At 36.9% G+C, this 21,268-nt stretch overlaps 6 protein-coding genes and 1 non-coding gene across 7 annotated transcripts; 4 read left to right on the top strand and 3 right to left on the bottom strand.

The window, feature by feature from the left end:
* Nucleotides 1–1,038: 1,038 nt before the first annotated feature.
* LOC130501318 (uncharacterized) lies at nt 1,039–2,402 on the bottom strand. Its single transcript, XM_056996207.1, has 2 exons — nt 2,275–2,402; nt 1,039–1,776 (listed from the first exon to the last, which is right to left on the bottom strand). Exon 2 carries the CDS (start codon nt 1,745–1,747, stop codon nt 1,310–1,312), a length of 438 nt encoding a protein of 145 aa, XP_056852187.1. The 5' UTR covers nt 1,748–1,776; nt 2,275–2,402; the 3' UTR covers nt 1,039–1,309.
* A 1,126-nt stretch (nt 2,403–3,528) lies between these two features.
* On the bottom strand, nt 3,529–4,167 carry LOC108860228 (uncharacterized). Its single transcript, XM_018634129.2, has one exon. It carries the CDS (start codon nt 4,067–4,069, stop codon nt 3,674–3,676), a length of 396 nt encoding a protein of 131 aa, XP_018489631.1. The 5' UTR covers nt 4,070–4,167; the 3' UTR covers nt 3,529–3,673.
* A 1,148-nt stretch (nt 4,168–5,315) lies between these two features.
* Nucleotides 5,316–7,401, top strand: LOC108805267 (NAC domain-containing protein 62). Its single transcript, XM_018577265.2, is given in 7 exon segments — nt 5,316–5,631; nt 5,729–5,742; nt 5,744–6,010; nt 6,116–6,316; nt 6,389–6,682; nt 6,798–6,968; nt 7,050–7,401. Coding segments are annotated over 7 exon segments (1,323 nt in total). The 5' UTR covers nt 5,316–5,453; the 3' UTR covers nt 7,248–7,401.
* A 622-nt stretch (nt 7,402–8,023) lies between these two features.
* LOC108862587 (uncharacterized) lies at nt 8,024–11,539 on the top strand. Its single transcript, XR_008939618.1, has 5 exons — nt 8,024–8,336; nt 8,580–9,943; nt 10,189–10,293; nt 10,365–10,539; nt 10,634–11,539. It is a non-coding gene; the product is annotated as an uncharacterized LOC108862587 (transcript).
* Nucleotides 11,540–13,495: 1,956 nt separating this feature from the next.
* LOC130501317 (F-box protein At3g49450-like) lies at nt 13,496–14,710 on the top strand. Its single transcript, XM_056996206.1, has one exon. The coding sequence runs from the start codon at nt 13,496–13,498 to the stop codon at nt 14,708–14,710; it is 1,215 nt and encodes a 404-aa protein (XP_056852186.1).
* Nucleotides 14,711–16,347: 1,637 nt separating this feature from the next.
* On the top strand, nt 16,348–17,170 carry LOC108858827 (uncharacterized). Its single transcript, XM_018632694.2, has one exon. It carries the CDS (start codon nt 16,368–16,370, stop codon nt 17,118–17,120), a length of 753 nt encoding a protein of 250 aa, XP_018488196.2. The 5' UTR covers nt 16,348–16,367; the 3' UTR covers nt 17,121–17,170.
* Nucleotides 17,171–18,035: 865 nt separating this feature from the next.
* Nucleotides 18,036–20,969, bottom strand: LOC130501313 (serine/arginine-rich splicing factor SR34A). Its single transcript, XM_056996201.1, has 13 exons — nt 20,873–20,969; nt 20,024–20,140; nt 19,883–19,948; nt 19,708–19,782; nt 19,478–19,616; nt 19,350–19,396; nt 19,209–19,266; nt 19,030–19,079; nt 18,872–18,928; nt 18,666–18,799; nt 18,481–18,561; nt 18,353–18,407; nt 18,036–18,260 (listed from the first exon to the last, which is right to left on the bottom strand). Exons 2-13 carry the CDS (start codon nt 20,108–20,110, stop codon nt 18,240–18,242), a joined length of 870 nt encoding a protein of 289 aa, XP_056852181.1. The 5' UTR covers nt 20,111–20,140; nt 20,873–20,969; the 3' UTR covers nt 18,036–18,239.
* Between the last annotated feature and the right edge of the window lie 299 nt (nt 20,970–21,268).

Here is a 21,268-nt window from a genome sequence, read left to right as displayed (position 1 = left end):
ATTTTTGACTATTGATTTAAATTGGATGCCAATATGACAATAACTCAGGAATCACCAGAACAAGATTTTTTTTTTTGTCAACACCAGAACAAGATTTACACACAACAAAAATAATATATTGAGTTTGTGTAAACCACGGCCTTAAGATTCTTCACTATTAGTTGACCGAAAAAAGATTCTTAATTAGTTAATCGCATCAATATTTCATCCGCTGTGTTATATCACACGCAAAGTTATCGACAAAGTTTTTTGTTATCTTGATTTATAAATCAGAATCTCAAATTTACAATAATACTCTATAAAAATGATAAAGTTTTAATAATAGCATTTTTAAAAAGTTTATTTGAAAATACAGCATATTAATCAAAAATTCTATAAAAACTTATAATCTATCAACAAAATATTTTGTTATCCCAATTTCTAAATTATTATCCAAATATAAAATATTTTCTATAAAATTGACAATTTTCCTAAAATAACATTTTTAAAAAATTATTAAAAATACAATAAATTGATCAAAATTTCTAAAAGAATATGCTTTTATCAAAAAAAATTATTGTTATTCAAATTTCTAAATAACAATTACAACTCTACAATTGTTCCAAATAAAAATGAATTTTCCAAAATAGCATTTAAAAAAAAATATTTTAAAAATACAACATATTGATCAAAATTTCTAAATAAATACTCATCAATCAACAATTTTTTTTGTTATTCTAATTTCTAAATCACAATCGCAAATCTACAATAATTCTCTGTAAAAAATGATAACTTTCCAAAATAACATTTTTAAAATTTATTTAAAAATAAAATTTATTGATCAAGAATCCTAAAAAAATATTCACCTATCAAAAAAAAATTATTTTTATTCTAATTTCGAAATCACAATCACAATGTGCTAGTTTTAAGACTATTCAGTTTTTTATATAAATATTTAAGATCAGTGGTATCTTATAACAGCTGAGGCTTACCAAAACAAAAGCTGCCTCTACCACTTTGTCCAGAAGACAAGGACAAGCTGCGAATTAAACACATCAGTGGCAACAGCTGAAACATTTGTGTTATTCTTCTACTTCAACAAGTTATATTAAAACAAGAAACGTCCACAACAGAGCAGCAGAATCATGAAGTCTCTCCTACGTTAACTACTACATAAGAGTTCAACGGTACTAAGATAAAATGCTGCTTCATACCGGGAGCTACACCTAGTCTCCCTGGAAGAGAACATGAATAATTATCTCTTATTACATAGTTTGTCCAAAATCGAAAAGAAAGGTAAGTTATTATTCCCTCGGAGATAGAAAGATCTCTAGTTCATCTCCATTCCATCTCCAGCCTGGCTGCAAATTGGGCTCACGGCAGCAAAAGACCTCTCGAAAGGAGAAGAAAGAAACTGAGCGTCACGTCGGCGGCGCTTGACGCAGCTTTCAGAGGTTTGACTCTCATCATCAAGCTTCCTCCGGACTCCTCTAACAGCCTGTTCCTCAGCCGGTGAGAGTGGGAATATCCGGCCACTGGCTCGGCACAAAGAGTTGTGGTTATCATACAGGATCCGTTGGTTGCAGTTCTTGTCACAGACATGGTTCAACCCGGTTAGCTTGCAACGGTACATATTTCCACACACATTTTCGTTCTCGCATTTCCAGTCACATTTGTGACATGGGTTGGGTCCATCGCGACCAAGTAACGCAGACAAGTAGATAACATTGGCGGAACCAACCACGGGTGAGTTTCCATATACCTCCATTGTTTGTTTTCTCGTACGTTGTCTTCACACTACATGAGCATGACCCAAGAAATGCAGTTAAACGATCATAATCACAAGGTTAAGCGCCCATCTTTTCCAGATAATTTCAGTTTCATTCCACAAAAATATATATAAGCTCACTCACTATCACATAGATAAACTCAACGATCACATTAATGTCAAAATAAAACCCCGTCAACAATCAACTCAACATAACATGCCATGATATATTACTAATATTGAAATCGATCCACTGTACACATTGTTATTATTCCTAATCAGAATGATCAATTGCCCAAAATCAACCATTTGGACCTTATAGCAATAGACAAACAAACATATATGATTGTAGAAATTCTGATTGAAAATTACGAAACAAAAACAGTAATATAAAACGATAAAACGTGTGTTTCAAAAAAAAAAAAAAAACGATAAAACGTTTTAATTATTAAATATATAGAAAATATTCCATTAAGTTTATAGAAAAGGGTTCCAATCAAGAAAATGAGAAAGAGAGAGAGGCATACCTGAGAGAAATTTTGTAACCCTAGTTTTGATTCGAAACTATATGGTAGCTGAAGAACAGAGTGATTGAAGAAGATGGAGAAGTATTTATAGATCAGACATGTTATGTCTTAATGTAACTCCGTTATCAAACGGTTCCACTTAGTGGGGCCTACCTCATCTACTTTTTTCCACTTCATATTATTTATATTTTATTCCTTTTTTTGATATTTACACCCATGTTTGTCGCTCATTCATTAACTTCTCTCCGTTTATTTTGTATTTACTTGGCGGTGAAAGAGACGGGATTCACGTGGCACTCCGTTAATTGGTTAGATTCTTAGATCTATATGTTTATTAAATTTACATATAAATCCTCTCTTCTCTTTCTTACATGGTGATATTTATGAGGCACGGGCAGTAGTAAATTGCTATTATTTTTTTCTTACTTTTTTGTCAACTAGATTTAATCAACGAGTCATATTTTTTTAGATAATTTACTTTGTTAATTAATTCTTTTGTAAAATTCAAGAATAATTCTAAAAACTAATTTTAATTTGATAATTTGTTTTTATTGATTATAAAAATATACATAAGTTCAAAAAGGTAATTGTGCAGAAAAAACATGATAAATGATACTAACTACTGATATGCATATTTATTTCAAATATTTTCTGTTAAATTTTTACGATTTTAAAATACAAACCATTGTATATATAATTTTGGATTTACATTTACTTCTTAGGTTGAAATCTCTAAAAGAAAAAATCCATGAATTAGTGTGTATGTTTAAATTTAACCTACGGATTTTAGGGTTTCGTGATTTAAAGATTTTTGTTACAAAAACACTGCTAGTTTTCAGGTTTTGTTTTGTACAAATTGTCCTCTGTCCATGTTGGTACATAAATTAAGCTATGGAGTAAAATCACAAAACTAAAAAACAGCACTCAACTAATAATAATCATGTGATGGTGGATTAGTGGTTTTTTAAAAGTTTCGATCCCCATACGAATCTGGTTTCGAAACTCTACGTGATCATCCGGAGTAGTGTTAAATGGCAAGAAAATCAATCAACTAATAATGAAGCTCCAGTTAACCTTTTTCCGTGTTTTTTTTATCAGCAAACATTTATTACGTGTTATAAATGACTTTTTTTAACAAGATCTTAACAAAAAAACGTCTTCCACTGTTTTCGATATTGTTTTCGATAGAGGAAACAGGCTGAGATCGTAGTTCAATCACGAAAATAGCTAATGAATGCTCATTCTAAATTTCCATTAAGCAAAACTGATTTTTATTTAATTGAATCAAAGAATAACCATTGTGAAATACAAAGAAACAGCTCGATAAAACCAGTTAGTAGCAAATCAAATCCAGGTGGTAAACAACAACATTCAAAACATTTTCACAAGATTTAATCAATCAAATAGCGACAACAACTTCTTTCTCTTCCTTTTTAACCTCATCCTTTACTGGTTCAGCAGCGACGACCGCTTCCACAGCTGCTTCAGCATTTTCTGTTGCAGCCGCTGCGTTCTCCACCTTCTCAGGTGCTGCAGCCTCACCAGCAGAAGATGACTCTTCCACAGCTGCTGCAACCTCTGGCTCAACAGCAGGAGATGTTTCCTTGATCGGCTCGACCTCAGATGCTTCCTTAGGTTCGACAGAAGTTGTTTCAGTCTCTGTCTGGTTCTGTTTCTCACCGCTTTCTTCCGTGTTGTTCTCCTGTACTATGGTTTCAGACACAGGCTTGTTAGGAACAGAGCCTTCTTCGTTGTTCATGTCTGATTCCTTGGGTTTACTCGCACAGCCACCCATTATTTAGTTTAGTTTTGTTTTGGTTGGGTTAAGGCTGTGGAGATTGAAAAAATTAGACAAGATTTTTATTGATGACCCTAGGATTGAACAAATGAAGAGGACATGGTCAGGGTTATATAGATGAAGAGGGTTCCGAATTTTATGGAGAATCTCTGCTCTTTTCTTGTGTGTGTTGAATAATTCAGTTTGGGGATGGCTAATATTAGTTATCTACAGAAGGCTAATGACTTATATTAGAGTTTAGCAGATAGACTCATGAGCAAAAATAGGGTTTCTGTATTTGGGATTTGATATGGACTCAGACGTGTGGAAGAAGTTTTGTGGACCTCATGTGTTTTGAGACTTGCGTCCTATTTTTAGTTGTTCCTAGTAATAACCTTACTATTATGAAGAAATATATACAACATCTTTATTCGGCTCTAGAAAACTGCAAAGAAAAAATGATTAGGTTATTAGTCCAATTTTAAGGAAAAATCTCCCACTTCCAAAATACATGGACGAAGGAAATAATGTTCGGCCGTGTGGTGGGAAGAATATCAATGACCTTATAGTTACATTTTTGGAGAGCATGATATGATATTTTTTTTTGTTTTACATGAAATACAAAGTAAGTTGTTATTGGAACCACAAAAAAAAAAAATTTGCTACTAATGTACCATTATGCTTTAACAAGTTTGGTTAAAATCTAGTAGTTATAGAGTTATAAGCAGCAAAACCAAGCGGGGTTTAGTCAAATAAAGTAAATCACTTTGCATCGCTTTTTGAATAACTACAGCGTTACGGTATATCACTAAATTATACTAACATAATACCCTCGAATGATTGCTGCGTGCTTCATTGAATTTTATCACGTCATAACACAGACATAAATAAAGATGTCAGAATGTCCGAATATTCAGAGAATCGAAAGACAACTTCTCTCCCCCCAAAAAGTCAAGATGAAGAAATCGAACCTTCCGAGAAACTCAACAAGCGAGAGAGAGAGACCGATAGGCGAAACTTTCTTTCTCTCATCCACGTGTCTCCGTGCCATTTGTTATCTGACAAAACACATTCATCTACTTCCCTATTTTACCCCTACATCTTCGATACAAGTACAACCAACTTCTTTCACCTCTCGAATAGGGTAAAGTCGTACTTCAATTATTTCCTACCCAAACGCGTATTATACTCGGTTTGGCGCGTGAAACCACGAACCGCTCTCATCACGTCTATAATAAACCCAAAGAAAAGAAGAAGAAAAAATCAAACTTCACATCTTCTTCTTCACTTTACCAAATCATATCCGAGCTTATTGTCTTCTTCTTCTTCTTCCTGTTACTTTTGAATAGCATCTCTGATTTTATAAAGATAAAAAAGTTTCTTTCTAGGAAAAGTTGGATCAATGAATCAGAATATAAAAGAATTAACAGTGGATTCATTACCAGTGGGACTGAGATTCCGTCCAACGGACGAGGAGCTAGTCAGTTACTATCTACGCAGGAAAATCAAAGGTCACGATGACGACGTCAAAGCCATTCGAGAGATCGATATCTGCAAATGCGAGCCTTGGGATCTACCTGGTATATACACCTAACTTAACTCTCTTCTTATTGAATTGATTCAATTTTTTTTAGTGTGTGGACTAAATCAAAGCTTTTTTTTTTTTTGTGTCTGTAGATTTTTCAGCGATCAAAAACAAAAGACTCAGAGTGGCTCTTCTTCTGTCCATTGGACCGGAAGCACCCTAACGGAAGTAGACAGAACCGGTCAACGCTCGCAGGCCACTGGAAGGCCACTGGAAAAGACCGGAAGATTAAATCCGGCAAGAACAAGGTCATCGGCGTGAAGAGAACTCTGGTTTTCCACTCTGGTCGTGCTCCTAAGGGAACGCGAACGAACTGGGTTATGCACGAGTATCGCGCCACCGAGCACGACCTCTGTGGCATTAACCCTGGCCAGGTAATAATAATTGAAATGTACATGTGTAATTAATTAACCATTGAATACCAAAATTGGTTTATTTAATGTCAGAGATGATATGTGTTTGTTTTGATATATATGCAGAGTCCGTTTGTTATATGCAAATTGTTCAAGAAACAAGACCCGAGTTTAGTGGAAGAAGAAGAAGCTGTCTCGTCTCCAACATCTTCCCTAGATAAGACTAAATCCGAAGTATCAATGGTCGCTGTGAAGCCTGAGTCTTCTCTTGTAATCTCCGGTGATTCTCGTAATGGTGGTGCTTGCAATGAGGCTACTACCTCCAAGGTGTGTGAATTTTTCTTTTTAACTCATTGTCATTTTTTGCTTCACATTTTATTTTATTTTGATGTCACACAGCTTGGAGATCTTGATTGGCTGTCGTTTCCGGAGCTGGAGTCCATGACAGTGTTCTCTCCATTACACTCTCAAGTCCAGTCCGAGTTTGGATCCTCTTTCAACGCGTTTCTTCAGCCTAGCTCTAGTGACTTCTCCGGGAACCATAACAACAACAACTTCCAGATTCAGACTCAGTACGGTACAAACGACGAAGAAGATACAGATGTATCCCGCTTCCTCAATTCGGTTCTTGATTTCCAAGACGATCAAGACTTTGTTTTTCCGTGTGAGTTCGACGGTGCAGTGCCAGATCAGGTTCGAAACTCTTAACTTCATTTTGTTCGTGTGCTCATTAAGAAAAAAACGGAATCATTAACTCTTATTAATAATATATATATATATATATATATATATATATAATTGGTTGCAGATTGCACCAGCGTATCAGCAACAGCGCTCGGCAGGTGACATGAGCGATGATGTTTCAAGAACAGGTATCAAGTTACAGCCTCGGCGTGAACAACCTGAGGGTGTTACCACTGACTATGTAATCCATGGGAACGCCTCAAGAAGGTTGCGTCTGCAAACTATCAAGAGAGAGGTGAGAATAACAACCATTTTTCACATAGATTGTTACTCTCTGTGAGATTAGGACGGTAACAAATGAATGGTAACTGCACAGGTTGAGGATACGGACGGGGAAGCTATAAAGAAGGGGAAGCTGATGAGATCAAAGAGCAGAACAAGATTCTTGTTTAAGAAGATTATACCCGTGAGATGTTCATACGGAGGACTTCTTAGGGCGGCCGTTGTTGCGATTCTGTTCTTGATATCAGTTTGCAGTCTAACCACAGACTTCAGAGCTTCACTGATGATCTGAAAACCGTAGAACCTTGTTGTGTATATTTGTTGTTGGTTTTCAGTTTTCACCTTATCCGGGGCCAGTTTATGAGGGTAACTTGTTGCGTACTGTATAATGTGGCTACTTCTTGACTTTGTATCGGTAGTGTTCTTATATAGATAAGGTTTTTGTTTTTTAACACGTCTTTTTTATTGTGAGTTATTATGACATTATCTGTGGAATCTCACATATACTTCAAACTTTTATTATATAACTAGTTTGGGTGTACTTTCTGTTCTTCTGAAACTCTCAATGGTAAAACAAAACTGCCTGCCGTTTACTATCTACACAGCTCAACTACTTGACTTTGCTTTTGGTTATGTATTTTGATATTCTTTTTTTTGAGCAACAGGCTTGGCGTTTGGTTTGCATGTGAGACGAGAGAAATGAAGATGTGAATGGTCATTAGTTAAACTGAAACAATATGCTTTTATTCATTTCTTCATACACTTACAGTTTTGGTTAGAGTAAGAAAAAAATATTCAAACGAGAATCTATTTTATCCAGAAAAGGAAAAAATTTATCCAGATAAATCTATCAAATCAAACAAGTAATTGTCTAAATTGTTAATTTGTAATCATTTTTGGTATATACTTGTACTCTAAACAAGTTGTGGTGATAGTTAATTTGACACTTAAATTTTACTTTTCAATTAAATTAATTGAGATAATTAAATGGTTTCTCTGGGCCATTAAACGGCCCATTAAGAAACTTTAACTATGATATATCCACAGCACTTAGCTGCAGAGAAGTCCAGTCACCTTTTATTTTCTTCTATCACACATCAGTCGCTTCTACTTTTCTGGTGGGAGAGAAAAACGATGGCAGACGGATATTGCTACGGCGGTTTCTCTGGAGTACCGTACCCGATCTTTCTCACTTCTCCGTCTCCTCATCCTCCAACCTCTGCGCCGCCGATCCAACCTTTTCAGTCCTATGATCCAACATACCAAGGAGAGTTTGATCCGATGGTTTCTCAAGGCTCTTACCACCGATCGCCGGCTGATTGGTCCAATTATCCACCGTATGGTGATAATTCTCGCTCTCAGACGCCTTCTTCATCGTTTGGTATATATAAATATCTTAATCCCCTTTCGAAATCATATTTGGGGGTTTTAACTGTTTAGTGTTTAAATTAGTACTGTGATGGGTTCGAACCGTGGTTTCGAGGAGAGAGATCTAAGTTTTGTTATTTAATTTGATGTTATCGGCTCTGGTTAATTATGATATGATAATGAGTTTACTCTGTATTGGATCACTGGTTCGTTGTTCGAAGATTTTTAACGCCAAAGTGGGTTTGTGTTCTTGCAGGGAACTTGGGTCCCAGGGCTGAAGATTCTCGTAAAGACTTGTTCTCACCGAGTGGATTTAACCCTTCAAGGGGATCATCATCATCTGATGCTGTGCCGTTTCCCACTGAGAATTTCTTAGAGAGGCAACGCTATGAGTGGGTGCCTTATACCTCAGCTACCTCTGCTTCTTTAGCGGATACGCTGAACAGGAATTCACAGGAGACGTTCTATAAGCCTATCCCGCCTTCTGGTGTTTATGCTTTTGATGATAAACGTCCTGGAGATTACTACCGTCATGGCTATGATAAACCTGAGAGTATGGATCCTGTCCCTGGTATTTCCGTGGAGCCTTGCGTACCTGTTCCGTCTTTACCAATGAAAACGGAAGCTCTCTTTGATGGAAGTCAGACTGGGGTTCGTTTAGGAGATGATGGAAAGTCATTCTTTGGTGAGAGTATTCGACCAAGCTTGCACGGTTCTTCTGTTGAACCGGTGAATTTCAACGTGTTGCTTGGATATGGTGAAGCCACTGGTCATGTCAAGCCTTTGTCCGAGAAGGCTGTTGGCTCGCCTGGTTCAAGGAGTCTCCGTTCTTCCAACCCGCTACAGTTCAATGTCGAGTCCTCGGGTTCACTGTTTAAGGAAAAACCAGAAGGTAGTGGTGGTGTCTCCTCCCTTTATCAGATGCCGAATTCGTTGGTCGCTGACATTGAGAATGGTATTTCTGAGAGCTCCTTTAAGAAAGCGGTTGAAGATTTGAATTGCAATGAGCATAGATCCTGGAACCACTTCATGGTGTCTTCTGAGGGACCTTCAGCTCCTACTGTGTTTTCTATGGGAAGTGATCTATGTGGTGGATTGAAGGAGGATGATGGCTATGCTGCTCATTCAGCTGTCAACTATAAAACCCTTTCCGAAGGTAGTGCTAATCAACCTAGTGAAGCTGTTCAAGCCAGTGCAAAGACATGTAAGCCCCAGGAACAACCGTTTGATACGATGAATAGAGCTAAGAAGACCAGTTTGTTGACAGATCTTTGTATCAAAGGGAGTAGTAGTAGATCGGATGCAGATGATGTCTCAACTGGCCGATCACCTGAAAAGCATTTATGCGATCAAGGAGATCTCCCATCCCCGCCTTCTTCTCCAAGAGTTTCTTCCGTGATTAATGCCATGCATAATCTGTCAGAAGTGCTTGTTTACGAATGCCTCAACAATGGGAGCTGGCTGATGCCGGAACAACTTGAGAACCTTGATAAAGTCGTAGAGAATCTCACCAAGTGCTTAAAGAATATCACCAGTAACAAGACAACAGCAGGAGGGGAAGCATCGGTTCCAACTCAAGCTATGAATGTATCCTGTCCAAACGTGGTTGATCTTAATGAGGTATTTGATGCAGCTCGACCCTGACATTTGTGAAATTATATGGTAGATTGGTAGGTAGAAGTTAAAAAGATATTTATTTGCATGCTCTATGAGCGGATCATTTATTTCTTATGAGCTTTTCACATGAGAATAGGTAAATTCTTGATATGTGCTATGTTCCGGACCTATATATATTATATTTTTGATAGATGAAATACATTGATTGTTCTTGTCTTCTATTAGTTGCTTAAGAATACACTTTTCAGGCCCCAAATGTAGTTGCTAAAGACTGTCAAGGATTTAATGTCAAGCCAGTAGACAGCTTTGGCTTCAAAGAACCGGAGGATAAGGATACGACTGAGATGACCCAGGTATGTACTTACATAATATATGTGTGCCATATTTGTAAACTCTTCTTATATACGAAATCTTAATTTTGCAGAATATTAAGAACATACTTGCTTCCAACTTTCCTGATGGTGAAGAAAACCACCCACAAACTCTCTTGTACAAGAATCTCTGGCTCGAAACTGAAGCGGCCTTATGTTCCTCGACTTGCATGGCTCGCTATCATCGTATGAAGAACGAGATTGATAATTCCAAATTGCAGAACAGTGGTTAATAACTTTATAACTTACTCTGCGCATTATCTTGCGAATACGTCTTCAAAAGTATTTGTTTTTTTAACAGTTCATCTTTTGCATTTCTCAGAGGTCTCTGCAGATGCATCAACCTTTATGCAGGAACCTGTTCTTAACCCGCAGAAATCGGTTTCCATCATGAAAACTGTAGAGCCGGAGACGACTGAATCACTCATCAAACACGGAAGCTATGGTGGGAACAATGTAGTAACAATGAGTCATGACGCACCACAAAGCTTTAAATTCAACTCTAATCCCGTGGATGCAGTATTTTCACTTTTGTCCAGAAGCTTTACCGGTGGTTCAAAACAGGAAAATCATGGGAACGTCAAGCCTGATGCTCAGAAAAAAATATGATGATGTTATAGACAGGTTTCAGATTCTGAAGCATCTGGAAACAAAGCGCAAACTCAAATCTCAGAACTGCCCGGATTCAGATATTGGTGTTATAGACAGGGTTCAGATTCTGAAGCCGCAGGAAACAGATTGCAAACTCAATTCTCAGAACTTCACAGAGACAAGAATGGAGAATCTAGATCAAGCTTCGGAGATGGCTAAAATTGACAGAAGCAGCCATGTGGCTGATGTAATGGATAGATTCCAGATACTAAAACGCCGAGAAGCTGAGCAAGTACAGAAGTCCCTCAACAGCTTGGACATAGATTCAGATTCAGGAGACGATCAGCCAAGAAACAAGACGCAAATTTGTGATCACCTCTGGCCAGACTCGATGATGACACTAGGTCGAGATTCACAGATGAAGATGCACGTCGGCGCTGAACCATCTGCATACTCGGACTGGGAACATGTCATCAAGGATGATTGAGTACTGGAACTTCCTTGGACAAGAAGTTTCGATCCTTTTTTTTTAATGGCTTTGTTTGTGTATAAATAAAAGGGCTTAGTGTGACTGACGTTAAATGAAACTGTGTGGATTGGTATTTGCTGTTTTTAAATGTGATTGTGTTGTTCCTAAGTCTTACAAAGCAAGAGAGGGAGAGATTCAGTCTCTCTTTAAGTAGTGAGTTCCTTTATAGCACTAACAATGTCTCCATCGTGACCCTTGAGTGCCTTGACAGCTTTGCTGCGAGAAACTCCAGTTTGAGTCATGACTGAGTCAATGTCACTAGCCTCCACACTGGTCTCATCCACTTCATCTTCTTCCTCTATTCTCTGAGACGTGGCTCCGGGTTTCTGAATGTGGGCTCTTGAAGAAACCAGGCTTTGATATGGAGAAGAGTACCTAGAAACATCGAGGATGTGTATGGTTATAATCTTTAGATGCATAGGTAGTGAAAACAGAGGAAACGTTTCGGTTCTTTTGATGTGCCTTCCAGCTCTTCTTCTCACTTCTGCTCTGCTTTGCCCTTCCACTAATCTAATACCTACGCATATACCTCAATTATTTTTCAAGAACAAGTCGGAATGATGTAAAGATACTTCGTCGTCTTACATCTTCTACCGGTTCATCAGTCTGAAAGTGACTCGAGCGTAAGAGTTACAGAAACTGCAAAAGAAACCATGGCAAAAAAAATACAAAAACTGTTTTTAGAAAAGTCTCACATAAAGCTTTCTCGGGCTATTCAGCTATGGGAGCAGAGCAGCCGCCGGTTACAGACTCTGTTCATAACGTTTCTTGCAGCAATAAACTCAGTTCGGCCTCTTTTTCTCTTTTGTTATTCTTTTGTTTATTTGAAATTCTTTTCGTTAATTCTAGCATATCGGGGATGTAGCTCATATGGTAGAGCGCTCGCTTTGCATGCGAGAGGCACAGGTTCGATTCCCTGCATCTCCAATTAAATTGCATCTCCAATTAAATTGTTTTACATCAGAAAAATGAAGAAATATTCTATGCTTACCACAAAACGGGATTAATTTTTATATAGTTTTTTTTTGGTAATTTTTTTTTTATCTTTTTTACTTTAGTTAGGACAGGATTCTCTAATTTGATAAATTGACCTTTCTGCAACACAAGACCACCATTTTTGATACGGTTATACGGCCAATCAAGAGCTACGAAAGATATTTAATTTGGCAGAAAATTATACAAAGATCAATGACTTAAAACGTTGATGGTTTTGGTTTCTATTGTTTTCTAACAACATATGACTTAGGCACTGCTTCGTTGGGTTACCTCACGATATGCAGAGACCATAACTCCCTACACCATTTTCCTTTTTATAAAACTTGTTAAACACGGTATATGAAGGGGTAGTTACTTGGCCAACTATCTTACTGAAAAATGAAAATTGATTAGCACTTCTAATATAGGTAGGCACATAAGCTTAATTGATATCCGATTCCCACTTCAGAATTAGCTTCAAAATCCAAAACTTTTTCAAAATTTGCGTCCAAAATGTTAGTAGAATTTTTTTTTTTAAACACGTTGGAAGTTTATAGTTTTTTTCTTTTCTGCTAAAATTTGGATTGGAAGTTTATAGTTGTATTTGAAATTTTATGTTTTCGTTTTATATATCTAACTAGATTCAGATCAGTCTTCAATGCAAGGATTATTTTTCAATTTTATTACCATTTGACCAAAAATGATGTATTTTTTGAACTTAATTAATGTATTTTAACTAATGTCTTTTTGTGCTAAAATTTGGATATTTTAACTCATGTCATAAATAATAACCAGTATTTTTATTTCCGCGCTTCTACATACTCTGTTTCTGACTCAATGCATGGCCAGCTTCTAATTCCCTAGTGATCCAACTCCAATATAAATATATATCGTTCCTAGATTCGATTCAGTAACCCTAATTTAAGTAAATATATATTGAAATTAGGGTTTGTCTATCGGAATTCTAGGGTTCAAAATTGGGCCGTAGCTTAAGAACTTGGTAGTATATATATATTATTGACCAGTTACTTCGTACCAACATTATTTTATAGAAAAATAAGTTGCTCTCAATATAGGGTTTTGTGCACCATGAAAAAACAGCAGAAGAAGCATGTCTCAAAGGCGGAGAATCCCCAGACTCGATCTTCTTCGACATCAGTTGAGAACTCAGAGTCGATCCCAGCTGATCTCATCTTTGAGATTTTCTCGAGACTAACCGCAAAATCTTTATCGAGATTTCGTTGCCTGTCCAAGGAATGGGCTTCTATTTTCTCTAGTAGAGTCTTCACCCATTCGTTCGTGGCGAGGTCTTGCGAACGTCCGCGTCTCTTGTTCACGTTCCATGTTGACGGTAAGTTGTTTTCCTACTCGACACCTCAACCACCTCGAAATCCAGACCAGGACTTGTCTCATGTAGTTGTGGATAATCATATCACTATCCCCACCAGAATGGGGTCCTTTCTGATTCATCGCCCTGTCCGTGGCTTGCTTTGTCCTGGTGATATGTGGTTTGAACGTGGATGTAATGATTCAAAGATGATGACGATATTCAATCCTAGCACAGGACAGTTCAAAAAATTACCTGCAGCGAGAACAAGAAGGGGTCATGTGAGAACCTACTTAGGGTATGATCCCATAAAAGAAGAGTATAAGGTACTGTGCATGTCGGTTAGACGAAGAACATATCCTAAATTCTCCGAGGAGCATCAAGTTTTGACGTTAGGAACGGGGAAACTGTCTTGGAGAATGATTGAATGTTCCCTAAAACGATACCCTGAGATTGGTGGGATATGTATCAATGGGGTTTTGTATTATTTAGCTTATCAAAACGACGGGTTTGGAGTTGGACAAAATTTTACTGTCATTTGCTTTGATGTTAGTTCTGAAAAGTTCAAACCACTGGAAATCAATTTAACTTGCTCTTCATCCCTGATAAATTACAAGGGTAAATTAGGTGCGATTCAATTTGATCAAGTTGGTTTTTTCGGTGGAAGAACTACAAGTCTTGGTTTGATGGTTCTAGATGATGCTGAACAACATATATGGTCGAAGAAAACCTACGTATTGCCACCTTTTTGGAAGAATCTTGGTGTGGATGCCATTGCCAGGTTAAATGTTGTCGGGATGACTGGCGACAGTGAAATTGTGTTTTCACCCTCCATTCTTTCTGATCCTTTCTATATTTTCTACTACGATGTGGAGAGAAACACTGTCGTGAAAGTTAGGGTCCAAGGAATTGATTTTGTTAAGAATCAATACATTTACACCTTCATGGACTACGCTGAGGATGTAAAGTCTATGTAAGTGCTTGGTTTTTAAGGTTTCATCAGCTAGGGAGAAAAAAAAGAAGAAGGTATTGAAGATGTTCATCTTTCAATCCATTTATAATCACTGATATATGTACTAACTATCATAAACACTGACTTATGTAGTAACTATCAAAAGCACTAATATATGCTCGCAGCAATGATTTCTTAAGGATAATTTTATTTTTCCATGGCCAAGGAAGAGACTGATTTACTATCAGCTTGATTGTTTTTTGTACTTTCTATTATCTTTGTTTAAAATCAGCTTCTTTTTAGAGTATCTCTATTGGTGAATCTCGTGGGGAGGTTCACAAAACATTTTTTTTTTTTTTTACTTTTTGACTTTTTTCAAAAAAAAAAAGATTAATAATCAAACCAATTGCGGACCGCCACATGTCGTGGGATCCGCAGAATAGTTAAGAGACAGGTTCACTCCAGTGAACTTTTGTGAGACAGGTTCAAAAAAATAATGTTAATATATTATTTTCCTTTTTTGGGATGCGTGTGAACTTTATATTACATCTCCAATGTGGATGCTCTTAGTTGACTGAAATTTAGAAATCTGAGATTTTGTCTTTGCTTAGCCATTTTATTTTCCACGTTTCTGGTTAGAAGGTTTATCTACATGCAAGAATGTGGTTTGCAAATTGCAATTCTTCTTTAATAATATTCTACTAGGAACATCGAGCTTCTATCCTCCTATTTCTCTGCTTCTTCTTTTGTTTTCATTTCACGTACTCTGAATATTAGGGCTGATTCGTCGGCGAAGACAACTTTGTACTCAAACATTTCTACCCTAACCAACTATCTTGGCTATGTGTTGCTTTTATAATATGTGGTGTTCAAAAGAAAAAAAGATTTCGCTCGACATTTCATTTTCTGTTGGACTACTATTTTTAATTAATCTTTATACTATTAAGAATTTACTCTATTCTTATAGCCTTTTTCCACAAAGCCAATATGTTGTTTTATGTAAACTTTTTCTTCTAATTTTTCATTAAAACTGTAATCTTAACCAATAATCTACAATTGTCTCGTTTTACATATTTAGCACATTTATTTTGCCTCTTAAAATCAGTTTGATCTGGAGTATTATCTCTATTGTTACCTCTTGTGTTTCAAATCCATATTTATAAAACATAAAAAAAATTATAAAATTTAAATGCTTGAAATTCAAAAATTTCGGTATTCTATAATTTTAGAAAAAATGAAATACAGTGATAATTCTATAAATTTTAATTTATGTTTGCAAAATCTTTTTATGATATAATTTGTGATAAATAAAAATCCAAAGATTAATAAACAAAACTTTCGTATATGAAGGGTTTAAATGATGCGGGTCTATTCATTTTCAAATCGTTAATAAAAGATTTGTTATGTTTTTCAACTTTCACAACACAAATTATTTCGTGCTTTGAAAACGAGGATCAAAATCTAGTATATACAAAGTTACCAAAATGAATTAGAAAACACAATAAATTTTAAAAGGTTTTAATCAATTAAAATGAAAATTGTATATTCGTACCACCTGAAATTACAGTATAATTAATTTATAACTGTAGTCGACCCATAAAAGAAAAAAGGAAATTTTAGTCGAAAAAAGGAAATTTTATAAACAAAACAGAAAGAATCAAAGAGAAAAGGAAAAGTGATAGATGACAACGCGCCTATATATATCTCACAGTCATGAAGAATTAGCTTCACAATTGAAAAAAGGTTCTCTCTTTCGAAACATGATTCGTCCCCATGTGGAGTTGCGCGACATAGAACTAACTGAGAGACGTTCACGAAGTAACCCAACCTCAATCATAATCATCGTCGAGACAATATCTGATGAGATTCAAGTTTCTCCAAGCGTTCGCATAGATATCAGTCTCCCTCGTTACTTAAGTCATGGCTCCATCCGAAAGCTCATCCAAGATCAACTCATCAACCGCCATTGGTTAGCTCCAAAGATCTCAAGGGCTGCAACCAAGTTAGGGTTTAGCCGCAGCGAGATTCTCCAAGATTCTTTCGTTAGCCACCGTTGGTTAGCTGATTACCTAGCTTCAGAGATCTCATGGGCTGGAGTACGTTTTGGTCGTAACGGTTTAATCTTGAGCTTCACGGCCAAGGTAACCCCTTCTCCATCGAAGGAAGAGGTGTTAAAGAGGATGGCTCAACAAGGGAAGATGAGCAAAGAAGACTTGAAGAGTTCAAAGATGGAAACAGAACCGTGTTCCATCTGTCTCGACAATCTCGGAGTCTCCCGTGGTTCGAATTCGAAACATGGTGTACCTACACGCATGACGTGTTCTCATGTCTTCCACGATGGTTGTCTGTTGGTGTGGCTTCAGCGCAGAAACACTTGCCCCCTGTGTCGGACTGTGCTGTACGATAGATCGATGATTGGGAAGAAAGGGGGTTGAAATTAGGGTAGTCTCAAAACTTGGGTCACACGGTTTTTATATATTGTTAAAGATGTACTTTTGTGTTTTTATTTTAGGGTTTTGAATCAGTTCAAGGAGATTGTTTAAACTTTGAATAAAAAATTATTTTTTCTTATTTACGCATACATGATTTCAATGGTTTATGTTAACATACAACTTCCTCACCGAAAAGTATTCACCTTTCTTATTCTGTTAATCAACTTGATCAACCAAAGCATTGACACTTAGAGACGCAATGATGCACCAAAAAGACACTGATACCGAAGGAACTCTCACAAAGCTCTGTTGAACTAATCAATAGAGAACAGAATTGTCACAAAACACGAGTTAAAAGACCTTAATTCGTGTTGTTGTTAAGATCGATATTCTTTCTAATCAGGAAGATCTATTACCCTTTGGCTCATATGATCAAGTCAAGCTAAGCCATGAGTTGGTTGGTTTCAACGACCCCTGGGGGAAAAAAACAGACTCTGTTGGAGTCGGTTCAGAATCAAACTGAGATCACACTTGTTACCAAATTCATTCATCAACCAAGACCACCAAGCTTAATAAACTTGATATTTCACATTTAACCTTTAAATAGATCTAGAAATTGAACTCTAATTGTAGCATCCCAAAGTCCATACATTCTTATTAAATCTCACTCGAACTTATAAACAAAAGATTATAATGATAGTATGTGTTAAGAACTAAGAAGTCAGGTAGTTCATGTTTATTTGGACTGTTCATGTCTAAAAATGGTCATGCTTAATGGACATTGTCTTTATTTCGTGTTATTTGGATTGTCCGCTGATAAACGACTCCATATAATTGACTATAACAAACCATTATATTTTGAACATATGTCACCCATCACCTGTAATGTTACCAGACATTTAGAAGTAGAACAAGACATTTAGAAGTAGAATGAAATTTAAGAGTTGAAAATATTGTTTCACAAATGTTTCAAAGAACCGTTAAAAATAACATGTTTTAAACTGAAAGTAGCCACATATAAATTAAAAAGTATCCAACAGAGAACCAACTGAAACTTTGAGCTTTATAATAAAACTCCAAAGTCTTATCTTCATTCCATCTTTGGCTTGACAACTTTAGCAATCACTCTTTGCCTTCCCGAACCTGAGAAAGAGACAATTTTTTAACATGTTTCAGATTAGTCTCTGTTTGGCCCTTTTTCCCATAAACTTAAAATGCAACTTATTTGTATATACCTTGGCAGGTGATTTTGAAAGAGACCTAGACCTAGACCTGGACCTCGACATTGCCCTGAGTGAAAAGAAGGATTAGAAACATATCATGATTTTGATACTGAAAAAGTTAGGGAAGATGACAAGTTTACCTAGGAGGACTCTTCTTTCTGTCGGGAGATGGCGATCTAGATTTTGATATCGATCTGGAAAGGGACCGTCTTGGTGATTTACTGCAATGAAGATTTTGATAAACAAAAACACACAATCCCAAATTTTTAACTCTGTTCATAATAGGAAGAGCTATACAGAAGATCCAGTGTAAAAACAAACGCACCTAAGATCCTTCCTTGGGCTCCTGCTTCTGCTAATGCTGCGGCTAGAGCTGCGACCACGGCCTCTGCTACGGCTTCTACTCCTGCTTCTGCTTCTGCTTGGGCTTCTCGACTGGGAGCTTTCATATTTCTTAACCTAGATAAACACACACACACACGTTACAGTCAAGGAGAGCACACAGATGAAGACTGCAAGGGGAAACCATACCCTGATATAGCCTCTAGCCCAGGGGTTTCTGAACTCTGTATCATCAAGCTTCCTTATCTGAACAACAATCACAAACTTTCAGCATAGGAAACTTTAAAAAAAAAATTAATAGTTTTGATATACAGAAAGAGAGAAGGACAGACAGAGGGGGAACTTACAGCATACTTCATGTCATCATAATTGGTGTAGTCAACGACACCATAAGTTCCTGACCATAATAAAGATTAAGTCATGTGTAAGGAGAAAAGGACATTAACCACAATATATCCCAAACGCAAACGCTGCTCGAGGCTGAATAAAAGGTAAAAAGGTAAGAAGGTGTAAAATTATAACGCGCCATCACTGTCACGAGTGACCTCAGCAAAGCACACATCACCAGCTTTCCGCATATGATCCTGAAACGATGGGTTTTAATATATATATATATCTAAATAAAGTAGACAACCAAAAATATTATAAAGTAGTCGTCCATCACAACCTTCAAATCTTGCCATGAAGCAGATGACGGAAGTCCACGGACAATAACTGCATAAAGCCATCCAAGAATACATTGAAACCATCAGAAAGATCAAACTTTACAGATACCAATTTTCTAATTACACAAACCTCGGAACTCAGAGTGTCGTGAGACGCCGAACCGGGCAGATCCACCACCACCTCCACCACCATAGCCACCACCTCCACCACGGTATCCACCACGACGATCACCAGAAGACTGCCCTCGACCACCATGGGCAAGCTCAACCTGCAATTCAAAGGAGGTGTTCAGGGCACGTCAAGTATAAGACCAATCCTGTCAAAAAGCCAAATTGGTAAGAAATGAAATGTTTTATTACCCTCAAGCGAGAGCCGTCAAAGTTGTAGCCATCACGGCCATCGACTGCGTCTTCCGCGTCCCGAGCATGCTCAAACTACAAAACACTCAACATAGAGAGTTCGGTAAACTTAAAACTAACATCTTTGTACATTTTTTATTAAGACCATGTAAATGTTTGATACAAAGAAAAATACCTCAACAAAGCAATAGCATGGAGGACGAGGTGGAACCTTCAATTCAATATCAACTATGCGGCCATACTGAGAAAAGATTCTCTTAGAACAGTTGGGATGTCATGCAAAAAAAAGAAGGTAGGTAGGCAGAACTAAACTGACCTTGTAAAAGAGATCTTCAATCTCAGACTCCCTAATGTCGCCGGGCAAGTTGCCAACGTAGATGGACCGAGAAAATCGACCACTCATTGTTTGCAAATGTTGTTAAAACAAAAGTAACTGCAGATACAAATAAAAGAGGACAAAATAAATAAAGGACCAAAGTTCACTGCTATAGGCAAAGAACCTCCACTCAGACCAGCTTTCCATCTATCATCAGAATATATATAGAAAAAAAGATGATGATGATAAGACCAATATATGTATGAAGCAAACCAAGTGAGAGCAATCCTTGGTGCTCCACAAAGCTCCAATGTGCTCCAAAAGCTATTATGAAAAGAAAATCTATTTTTTTCTCCAGATCTTCCCATGATTTTTTTTTTTTTTTTGGAAAAAGAAACTCCAATAATAATAAAGAAAGAAAAAAAGACAATATGAAACAAGTCCACATTGATCTCTCCCATTCCCTCTCTAAATCCCTATGAACCATTGCAATGCTCATGTTCCAAGCGCTTTGCCATCTATCATAAAGAAAGCATGTGTCATGACATCACGAAACATACACTCATGCCTCTACCTTGTTCAGCAGAACACAACTTTCACTGATTTTTTAAACAAATTGATCTACAGACCGTAATTACAGGGGGAATCTCCAGTTAATTCAGACACATACCTATGAATGTTTTCACAGCAGAGAGCAGACAATATTATGTTTCAAATAAAATTATTTGCATGTTCGAAGACATATAATCAATCGAACAAAACTTATCAGTACAACGAATGAAAACCAAACACAACAGTTTTGTATTCAGAGAGAGAGAGACACACACAGAGATGACAACGACTTCTTACCAGGAAAAAAGCAGCAGAACCGGAAGCCAATGCGACTCGGAATCGAATAAGATATGTCGGCCGTGAAAGTTTTTTATCTTCTAGGGTTTGTTTTGTTATATCTATAAACTTACTTATGTAATTTACCGGAATTACCCTTGCGTGATCCCTCGAGTTTATCTTATTTATTTTTAGGTCCCTCTTTAAGTACTTCGTTTACCAGTGTTACCTCTAAATTATACCCGAATCAAATATTCCCCTTTCCAAGAGAAAACAAACACGAGTTGCACGCGTGTGACGTGCAACAAAGAGTTTTACCTTCGGTTCCCTCGGGGTGCTTCACTAGATATGGTTTAAGTGTGTTTTTTTTTTTTTGGCAAACAGGTTTAAGTGTGTTTTTCTGTGGATTTGAATTTA

The sequence above is a fragment of the Raphanus sativus genome, unplaced genomic scaffold (assembly GCF_000801105.2).
Source record: "Raphanus sativus cultivar WK10039 unplaced genomic scaffold, ASM80110v3 Scaffold0162, whole genome shotgun sequence".
NCBI lineage: Eukaryota > Viridiplantae > Streptophyta > Magnoliopsida > Brassicales > Brassicaceae > Raphanus > Raphanus sativus.
Note: the sequence above shows the minus strand (reverse complement) of the source record. Positions and strands in the feature narration are given on the sequence as shown.

What these genes read in the sequence shown, in the direction of transcription:
- LOC130501313 (XM_056996201.1), bottom strand. Translation starts at nt 20,110, where the DNA reads ATGAGTGGTCGATTTTCTCGGTCCATCTACGTTGGCAACTTGCCCGGC. An exon ending in ATGATGACATGAAGTATGCT is followed by an intron (nt 18,929 to 19,029) that starts GTAAGTTCCCCC and finishes ATTGTTGTTCAG; the next exon opens with ATAAGGAAGCTTGATGATAC. An exon ending in AGCCCAAGGAAGGATCTTAG is followed by an intron (nt 18,562 to 18,665) that starts GTGCGTTTGTTT and finishes TCTTCATTGCAG; the next exon opens with TAAATCACCAAGACGGTCCC.
- LOC108858827 (XM_018632694.2), top strand. Translation starts at nt 16,368, where the DNA reads ATGACAACGCGCCTATATATATCTCACAGTCATGAAGAATTAGCTTCA.
- LOC108860228 (XM_018634129.2), bottom strand. Translation starts at nt 4,069, where the DNA reads ATGGGTGGCTGTGCGAGTAAACCCAAGGAATCAGACATGAACAACGAA.
- LOC130501317 (XM_056996206.1), top strand. Translation starts at nt 13,496, where the DNA reads ATGAAAAAACAGCAGAAGAAGCATGTCTCAAAGGCGGAGAATCCCCAG.
- LOC130501318 (XM_056996207.1), bottom strand. Translation starts at nt 1,747, where the DNA reads ATGGAGGTATATGGAAACTCACCCGTGGTTGGTTCCGCCAATGTTATC.